The sequence below is a fragment of the Chiloscyllium punctatum genome, chromosome 6 (genome assembly GCF_047496795.1).
Source record: "Chiloscyllium punctatum isolate Juve2018m chromosome 6, sChiPun1.3, whole genome shotgun sequence".
Classification (NCBI taxonomy): Eukaryota; Metazoa; Chordata; class Chondrichthyes; order Orectolobiformes; family Hemiscylliidae; genus Chiloscyllium; species Chiloscyllium punctatum.
In genome coordinates, this window is record NC_092744.1 from 19,874,771 (window position 1) to 19,885,006 (window position 10,236).

General features: G+C 40.3%; 1 protein-coding gene across 1 annotated transcript; it reads right to left on the reverse strand.

The window, feature by feature from the left end:
* Window positions 1-526: 526 nt before the first annotated feature.
* LOC140478600 (extracellular calcium-sensing receptor-like) lies at window positions 527-9,652 on the reverse strand. Its single transcript, XM_072571820.1, has 5 exons — window positions 9,368-9,652; window positions 4,611-5,444; window positions 4,269-4,496; window positions 1,565-1,688; window positions 527-1,458 (listed from the first exon to the last, which is right to left on the reverse strand). Exons 1-5 carry the CDS (start codon window positions 9,623-9,625, stop codon window positions 527-529), a joined length of 2,376 nt encoding a protein of 791 aa, XP_072427921.1. The 5' UTR covers window positions 9,626-9,652.
* Between the last annotated feature and the right edge of the window lie 584 nt (window positions 9,653-10,236).

Consider the following 10,236-nt stretch of genomic DNA (forward strand, 5'->3'; position numbering starts at 1 on the left):
CAACAATTTCCTATTTCTATTGGTTTCAATTAGGTTTTAAAAAATGTGCAGCATATGACAGCCTAAATTTTAAACATCAACCATTTTAGGAATGAATTAAGCATTGAATATGCTTAATTTAAAATCAGCAATGAATTAACACCATCTCAGTGAGAAAATATACTAACAGGCCAAGTATGAGAAAATTTTTTTATTATTTGATAGATAATACAAATTTCAAATCAAAACTCTATGCAATGAAGAAATTCAAGGCATGAAGAGGAAACTAAAATTGACTTTGATCCAAATTTAAATAAATATAGGTCACACATGATTTTCAGTTCTGGCTAAATGAAAATCAGAGGAATGTATATAAATGGTCTCAGTTTTCAGCGCAACTTTAAAATTACACTTCCTGTTGGTGGTTGTGGCTTTGTTTCATTGTGAAAAATAGATGCTGGTAACACATTCAACTTTACCGTTTCCATATGGAATTGCCATTCACTATCTTTATGACAAAATAATTGCCTACGGAACAATGAGTGCTTCACGTATAAACATTTTCAAAGCTTTTTTTGGAAGCCACTGAGCCCATCATGTTCCTCTTTGTATTGTCTTCTTTCTTCAGAAGAATAATATAACATTTTGGAGCAAAAATGCAAATAAGAAGACCAAAGCTGGAAGCCAAAATAGCAAATACTTCAACCGCAATAGCATATTTCCCTGGCGAACTTATGTAAGCTGGAATGAAAGTTATCCAAACTGCGCAAAAGATAAGCATGCTAAATGTTATGTGTTTCGCTTCATTGAAGTTATCTGGAAGTTGTCGAGCGATAAAAGCTACCACAAAACACACACCGGACAGAAATCCAATATAACCGAGCACACAATAGAAGGCTGATGAAGATCCTACATTGCACTCCAACACGATTATCTCATTCGAGTGACTCGTGTTTTTCATTGGATAAGGTGGAAATACAATTAGCCAGGTAGTACATATTGCACATTGCACCAGAGTAAGGATATAAACCATCAGCCGTTGTTGTCTTGGTCCAAACCACTTCATCATATTATTACCGGGAAGCGTTGATTTGAATGCCATCACCACGACAATTGTTTTACTCAATACACAAGAAATGCAAAGAACAAAACTAATCCCAAAAGCTACATGGCAGAGCATACAAGACCAAATTGAAGGTTCCCCAATGAATGTAATTGAAGACAGAAAACAAAGTGTCAGGGCAAAAAGAAGAAGGAAGCTTAATTCAGAGTTATTAGCTTTAACAATCGGAGTGTGTCGGTAGATGTAGAATATTGCAAATGTGCCAATGGTGGTGCAGCCTCCCAACAATGCCAGTATCACCAGAATGATTCCCAACGTCTCGAAAAAGGAAAGAAACTCGATTTCCTTGGGAACACACTGATCCTGTCTTTCATTAGTTTTGAATTCCAGTGGACATTTTATGCAATGAACGGAATCTAAAAAGCAATACACATCTTGATCATTATATGAAGAAAGTTGAAGCCTGTGCAATGTAGACATCAATTTTAAGCAGCAATGCCTTTGGCTATGGCGTTTGCTTACCAGTCATGTTACTTATTTCACCTTGTGCACATTGTATGCAATCAAAACAACAAATGGGTTGCCCTTTTCTTCCTGCTTTCCTTGTTCCTTGATGACAGCTTTCAGAACAAACAGCTTTAGGAACCTGATTATGAATACGAATACAATGGTGGAATAATACTAGCAATTCCATGCGGAAAATGTACAACATTCAGTCTGATATACAGTTCAAAAGCCACTTTTTTATATTTGTTGGAACCATCTTTTTTTTTAAAGAAATGGTATGGTTTGTGACCTCATAATATTCCATTTTAAAGCCACAATAAGGAACAGGTTTGCAGCTGCAGAACCACGAAATCTTTAGTGAAATAGAAGAAAGCGAGGACTCCAGGAACTGGAGTGTCAAAACTGAAAAGTGCAGTACTGGAAAAAGCATAGCAGGTCAGGCAGCATGCAATGAGCAGGAAACTTAACATGTCAGGTGTTAATCCTTTATTGTGAATGTGGGGAGGTAAGGGGGCTAAGAGATAAATTGGGTATGGGAGTTGGGTTGGATGAAGGCAGGTGGAATGGCAATTGGAGAATGCAAGCAGGAGGTGATGGTGATAGGTTGGTGGGGAGCATGGAGTGGATAGGTGGGAAGGAAGATTGACTGGTAGGTCAGGTCAAGAGGGCAGTGCTGAGTTGGAGGGTTGGATCTAGGCTGAGGTGGGAGATGGGGAAACTTGGAAACTGGTGGGTTTCCAAGTCAATGTTGATGGAGTGTGGTTGTAGGGTCCAAAAGCCAAAGATGAGGTTTTCTTCATCCAGTCAGTGGGTAGTTTTGATTTGGTGCTGGAAGAGGCCCAGTATTTGGATGTTCTTGGGTGAATAAGAATGGGAGTTGAAGCATTTGGCCACAGGGTGTTGGGCTTGAATGATGTGTGAGAACAAGAGATGTTCCCTGAAAAGCTCACCAATTTGGTGCTCAGTCTCCCTGACGTGAAGGAGACCACATAGAGTGCAATGGATGCAGTAAATGATGTGGGTGGATTGGCAGGAAAATCTCTGTGGGATTTGAAATTATCCTTTAGGGCTTTGTACGGAGGTGGGTTTGGTTGTGGGGGGGGGTGGGGAAGTAGGTTTGTGCATATGCTTTGCACCTCATACCTCATCCAGCCATCAGGGAAAGATGCCAGGTGGAGGGTGGCTTGGTGGGGAACATGGACCTAAGGAGGGAGTCACAGAGAGAATGATCTCTGTGGAACACAGTTAGGGGTGAGAAGGGAAATATCATTTTGGTGGTGGGGTCTGACAATAGGTGGCAAAAATGGTGGAGCATAATATTCTGTATTTGGAGATTCATGCGCTGGAATGTGAGGAATTACAATTCTTGTTACTGCATTCATGATTTATCTTTGGAGTTGCTTCATTTATTACTGAATAAGCAAACTGGGAATGAACTAAATAAAATCAAACATATTTTGCAGTAATGTTGTTTAATTGCTGGAAAGAAGACCAGATTCAGAAAAAAAGAATCATGTAATATGGACCTTTCTGATGAGGCCAGCATTTATTGACCATCCCTAGTTGCCTCTGAGCTTCCTTCAGGAACTGTTGCAAGACTTTTCCTGTAGGTAGACCTCCAATATCAAAGAGAGGAATTGAGAGCTATGCCCAAGTCAAGATGGTGAGTGGCTGTGAAGGGAACTTCCAGTTGGTGGCGTTCCTAAGGAGTTGTTGCAAACATAATTATAGATTGAAATGGGTATGGGTTTGAAAGGTGCTGCCTAAAGAGCATTGTTGAATTTTTGTTGTATATCTTGTAGATGCTGCTACTGAGCATCTGTGGTGGAGGAAGTGGATGTGTGTGGGTTTGGTGCTGATTTAGTGGGCTGATTTTCCGACATGGTGTCAAGCTTCTTCAGAGTTATTGAAATTGTGCCCATCGAGGCAAGAGAGGGGATTCTATCACAGCCCTGACCAGTTCCTTGATCACGATGTGTTGGAGAGTGCAGTGGAAAGTTACCTTTTGCAGGTTTCCTAACGCTTAATGGTCACAAAACTTATTTGATTAGTCCAATTCAGTTTCTCATTGGAGAAATCACCTGAGATACTGATAGCATGGGATTCTGTGATGCTGATGCTGTTGAATATTAAAAGGAGGTGATTAGACCCTCCCTTGTTGGTGATGGCAATTATTTATCAATTGTGTGTCAAAAGTGTATTTGTGAACAAGATGAACATAAACCATAATGTCCATTGACATCAAACTAATGGATCCATTGCTTTCTGAATGTTGTTTTCAAACCTATTCAACATCTTTTCACTGTGTTCAGACTTTTATGTCTTTGTTCAAACATTCATTCATTCACTTAGTGTCATTTAAGACATTTGTGCATTTATAATTCTTGTTAGGTTTCACTGTCTTAGTTTTTTGTCATTTCTCACTAGATCAGTTATGAGCAAACATATTCTGCTGTTGAAATGGGTAAAAATTAAATACTTCTCTGGTCTTACATTCTGCATTGATTCAGAGAAGTGATTTTCGAATTAGTGAGCAGATCTTTTCCATTTAAAAATGCTTCCTAAATCGCAATTTTACTCAACATCAAGCAATAGACACTATAGCGTAGGGCGCCTATTTGATACAACAACCACCAGTTCGTTTTTCAATTTCAGGCAAAGGAAATTGAACATAAAATTAACCTGTTTTTGAAAAGTGATGGTTCTGTACAAAGCTTACCGACTTCTGATTGCCACCCCAAACAATTGCCTCGTCTGTTATCGAAAATTCCTCTCCAGCACGAGCTGACCCATCATAGTGCCCAACATTTACAATATCAAGAGCACCGAGGCCATTTGGTTGCCAGTTTACAATGTCATATGACGGGACAGGGTCTCCGTTTTCATCAAAATGAACCTTTTCGCCGATCTTGGTTATGAAATTCACTGTTCTCATATAATACAGTAACTTAAAGACAAAATCGGAATACATTTCCATCAGTTGTAATAAATCAAACGTGAATTCGACGACATTGGATTTATATGTAAATACGGTCATCATACTTTGTTAAACGTTCCTTACCTGCCATGCTTGAAAATGTGAAACATTTGCACAGCTCCTATTGGAGAAAGGTCCTTCCCCAGCTTTACACGATGCAATATTGTGAAGTGCGTGAACTATAGCATAAGTTGCTTTGTACACGTTGTAAGTGACTCTGTACTCCAACACTTCAGTAAATTCGTTTCGTACATTCTGTAGATTTTCTCTCCCTGTGCATTTCTTAAGACCGGATTCGTTTTTTCGAGAATCTGTTTTGTTCCCACCACCTAGAGTGCAGCCGAAACAACTTTCCCAAAACTTTTTCACCAAGGGGTTCCCTGGATACAGGGATGGATGAACTTTCATCAAGAACTCCCTCAACCCCGGTATACCGACTTTGCGAATTGCAATTCCAATTGCACCAGAAGCAATCTTTTTACTTTCCTCCGGAGGAAGAAGCAACGTGGAAATCCAAGATTCACTTCCAATCCACTGTATGCCGCTGACATTTTGTCTAATCATTTCTTTTAGCAGAGTGCGCATGTTTGTGTCACCGACAAACGCAACGACAACTTTTGTAGAAGAGGTTTTGATGGTGTCAATTGTTTTCAGTAACTTCTGTCGAGCGTCTGCTATATGAAACGACTCGGAAAATGCTATACAAACACCTAATTGTTGGACTGCCTCTTTAAAGGCTTGCATTCCATAGTTTCCGTAGTCATTGTCGCTCTTAACTGTCCCGATCCAGGTCCATCCAAAATGTTTCACCAGCTGGGCTAATGCTCTGGCTTGATAGTAATCACTCGGTATTGTTCGAAAAAATGATGGATATTCCTTTCTATTGCTCAAGCATGCGCACGTAGAAAAATAACTAACCTGTCACAAAGAAAGGAAAAGCATTTGCGTTTCGATTATAATTTGTAATTCATCATGATATACTTTCTGGTTGTTCAAGGAATAGACATTGCTGGAGAAGAACAAAGATTTCACTTCACACCGTGTTTACAGGATTGGGCCTCTTAAATGCATAATAAAATAAAACATCTATTTGCTCATTTCAAAATTTTCAAATATTCTCATTCAAATATCCACACCCAAGATTCATTTCAAGGATTGCTCTTTCTTGATTTGGATTGTCCTAGCTGCAATCATGTTCAATCCTCAGTTTAACATGAATAAAGTAGTTGAATATTCTCTCTCTCTCTCTCTCTCTCTCTCTCCCAGTCTCTGCTCTGTCTCCAGGTATCTTAAGGATAATTATAACTTTGTTTATTATCGTATTGTGTGTCCATTGTCGACCTCGCCTTTTGTTCCTTCTCATTGAAGTCAATGGAGGAAAAAGAAACGCACAGTGTAGGATACGTGACTAATTCTATGTGAGCTACTTTGCGCCATTTGCCCAAACATGAAATTACTCTTCATCGAACCCTTTATTTCTTTAATACCATGTTCAATTTTTAAAAAAAAATTCAATGTACCAAAGTGCAACTTTGAAGAGTTTCATCTGGCTTCTGGTACCGAAATTAAGCTCACTGTCTCTCAGGCATGAATTATATATGCCCCAGTGAGCCGAAACCGATACACTGTGTCGTTTAAATTAAATGTACTTCAACTGAAAACATAACGTCTCTGTTGAATTCTTTAGCATTCTATTTATCGCATTGTTCGCTACTGAGCAGGCTTTCTTCATATTTCATTCACGTACAATGTTGCTTATATTTTCATTTTACACTTCCTTAGTTTCAAAAGGGAATAGTTATCTGATTATCCATCTTTTTGAATTTTGCATTGGATTTGATAGCACAAGAGTGATTAATGAAATGTAAGTTATTTTTCTCAGTCTTTGCCTCCTGATTTGTTTTTATCCCTACTAAAACAAAACGTTATCTCAGGCGCCGTCACAAAGTCATAGACATAGAGTCATACTCGTACAGTCAACAGAATGGAAACAGTCCTTTTGTTACAACTAAACCCAAACTAAACTCGTCGAGAGTGTGGTGCTGGAAAAGTGCAGCAGGTCAGACATCATCCAAAGAGAAGGAGAATTGATGTTTCAGGCATAAACCCTTCATCAGGATTCATTCCTGATCAAGGGTTATGCCCGAACTGTCAATTCTCCTGTTCCTCAGATGCTGCCTGACCTGCTATGCTTTTCCACCATCACACTCTTGACTCTGATCTCCAGCATCTGCAGTCCTCACTTTCTATTAGTTGATTTTAACCAAAGTAAACTAGTCCCACCTGCCTGCTCCTGAACCAGAACCCTCAAAACATTTCATTTTTGTGGTCTTATCCAAATGCCTTTAAACAGTGTAATTGTGCCCACATTCACCACTTCCTCAGGAAGCTCATTCCACATGCAAACCATCCTCTGTAGAATAAAAAACTTGCCCCTCATGTCTTTTTTTAAATTCTCTGCTGTCTCGTTAAAAATGTGCTCCCTTGTTTTGGAATCACCTCTCATATGGAAAAAAACTCCCACCTACAATTAACCCTATCTATAGCCCTCATAACTATGTAAAAATTTGTAAGGTCACCTCTCAACTACTGGGTGACTCCTAGCAGAGTGCTTTAGGGAACATCTCCGGGATACCCGCACCAATCAACCACACCACCCGGTGGCCCAACATTTTAACTCCCCTCCCACTCTGCCGAGGACATGGAGGTCCTGGGCCTCCTTCGCCGCCGCTCCCTCACCACCAGACGCCTGGAGGAAGAACGCCTCATCTTTCGCCTCGGAACACTTCAACCCCAGGGCATCAATGTGGACTTCAACAGTTTCCTCATTTCCCCTTCCCCCACCTCACCCTAGTTCTAAACTTCCAGCTCAGCACTGTCCCCATGACTTGTCCGGACTTGTCCTACCTGCCCATCTGCTTTTCCATCTATCCACTCCACCCTCTCCTCCCTGACCTACCACCTTCATCCCCTCCCCCACTCATCCATTGTACTCTATGCTACTTTCTCCCCACCCCCACCCTCCTCGAGCTTATCTCTCCACGCTTCAGGCTCACTGCCTTTATTCCTGATGAAGGGCTTTTGCCCGAAACGTCGATTTCGAAGCTCCTCGGATGCTGCCTGAACTGCTGTGCTCTTCCAGCACCACTAATCCAGAATCTGGTTTCCAGCATCTGGAGTCATTGTTTTTACCTCCAATAAGAAAGGTCCCAGCCTTTTTTTCTAACTAACAGCTAGCAACATTCTGGGTTAATCCACTGCACCTTTTGAACCCACTGCAATTAATCTTCACCTTCCTCTAACTTGGCGACCAAAACTGGACACCGTATTTCAGGAGAGGGCTCATTAATGTCCAGCAAACCCTCAACATGATTTTCCAACTCCTATACTCAACTCCACAGTGCTGAATTCAAGATGACATTAGTTCACTTTTGAAGGTGCTGAGCGAATCCTTGCTGAAATCATTACCCGGCTGAATGTGACCTGTTCCCAGAATCAATTATCAACTTTAAGTTTTGGCTCAAGTGGTCTTCATTTCTTTTGCCAAGACTGACATTGAATTTACTGATGGAACGCTGTCATGGTCAACCTTTTAAATGGTTTCTCTCTCCACAGATGTGCTTGGCATGACCAATGTTTTTGACATTATTTGTTTTTATTTTAAATCGCGGTTCAATGCCGAGAGCACGCAATTAAGTAAAACAAACGAACCACAGGATTCATTCCCCGATCAGCTATTTCCAATAAACGTGTTAAGGTCTCAGTTAGAACCTGAAACGGACAACTGTTGTAGCAAGTAAAGTTCTTTTACACTTCAGGTTCGTACTGGCTGGACTGATCAATCGTAATTTACGTTAACATTGCTCCTGTTAAGAACACACCGAAATATTAACAAACAGATGTACTAAATAAAAATGTTGTAACGCTCTTGTGGCACAGTGATAGTGTCCCGATCTATGGATAGAATGCCAGCTTATTTTGCCCAGAGATCGCGATAGCATCAATGGACTGGATGATTAAAATTAAGTAAAGCTTCTGTAAAATAGTTAGTTTAATTATTTGGGATATTTTATGGGCAAAGGGTGAAGGTGCAGATGTCATCGGCATGTGAACAGTGCAGATTAACTTCAAGGAGTACATTTCGAATACAGGGGTGTATAAGACAGCCCCAGTAATGGGGACCACAAATTGTAGTAAAACAAAACTTCCCATAGTTCACTAATATCCACACTTCATGTGTTTTCCTGTAACGTTCTGATGAAGGGTAACTGGACCCGAAACGTTAACTGTGATTTCTCTCCACAAATGCTGCCAGGCCTGCTGAGATTTTCCTGCAATATCGGTTTTTGCTCCATGCAATGTAATCCACTCTTAATCTCATTCGCAGGTGATCCAGGAAGTCAACTCAAGTGGAACTGGGGACTGGAAACAAATATTGATTTTCCCAGCACTGTCCGCATCTCAGAAAGGGTAAAAATGAACCAATATGACCGATTTTCGTAATCATTTTTAAACATTCTCTTGCCATAGTTTCTTCCTATTCATCGCTAAGATTCTGAAATGAGACTTTCAAAGCAGAATCTTTGAAGAAGAGGAATAATAGTCCTGTTATAAATCTCTGGTTAGACCGAGCCCAACAACAATCAATATTAGCTGTATTAGCAGGTCTCGCGCGTCCCGAATGAACATCCTAATAGGGATGTAACTGAAAATTTCGTGCGTTTGGATCACCCATAAACATTGCAAAGTTTGGATTGACGATGGATTCAATGGTGCACTTAACATCAAATCGTATACTGTTTTCACATATTTGTTCACATTGTATAAATGCCATTTCTTACCATAGGGATTCTGAAGGTACCGATGGAAGGTGCTATTGCTAAAGACTGCGTGGATCCAGCATCAGCAACAATCGCAGAAACAGTGGAGGAGCTTTTACAGTTAGTAGAGGGCACAGTTGTCTCAAGTTTGTTCAGAAACGCCATAGCTGCTTTTACCGAAAACGGGGTCAACGTACAAGAATCGTAGATGCGGTATCCCAGAGTGACACCAGGAAGTAGAGCTGTATTGTTATTTATTTCCTCGATTGCAAAAATCATCGCCAGTGCAAAACGGAAAGGTCTGAACTGAAAGCTGCAGAGAAAGTGAAGAAACTTTAAAGAAAAAACACAGGAAAAAAGAATGAGGGACCACCACATAGCTATTATTAGCTAAATAAATAAGAAGCCGCACCGCTATCTCTAAATTGGAAGTTAATGGATATATGTTCTCATGCAGACCTTCAGCACAAAATCTTAATAGACATTAATCAAAGACATTAGATCAGTGGTGCTGGAAAAGCACAGCAGGTTATGCAGCATCCGAGGAGCAGGAAAATCGACGTTTCCGGCAAAAGCCCTTCATCAGGAATCAGACATGACAATTTGCCCAGTTTCAAACACGACTTTCAAGGAACCCCCGACATTTTTTTTCCTTAGACCCAATCGAAGTATTTCGTTGAAAATTAAGAGTGCTTTCACATTTTCTCTCCGTTAATTATCCCTCATTCTAAAATGCTAAAAGACGTTTCTGAGTTTTGATTACAAGACTGAATGTGGGAGCTTGCGTTGCATACACTGACCGAGGTTTTACCAATCTTACAACATTGACTAGATTGCAAAAGTACCTGATTAGTTCTAAAGCACTTTGGGACGGATCGCAAAAATGAAGT

Excerpts from the sequence above, each read along its gene's own strand:
- LOC140478600 (XM_072571820.1), bottom strand. The coding sequence starts at position 9,625 with ATGATTTTTGCAATCGAGGAAATAAATAACAATACAGCTCTACTTCCT. Across the intron at positions 1,689-4,268 it reads GGGGTGGCAATCAGAAGTCG|GTTCCTAAAGCTGTTTGTTC; the intron begins GTAAGCTTTGTA and ends ATTCATAATCAG. Across the intron at positions 1,459-1,564 it reads TGAAATAAGTAACATGACTG|ATTCCGTTCATTGCATAAAA; the intron begins GTAAGCAAACGC and ends ATTGCTTTTTAG.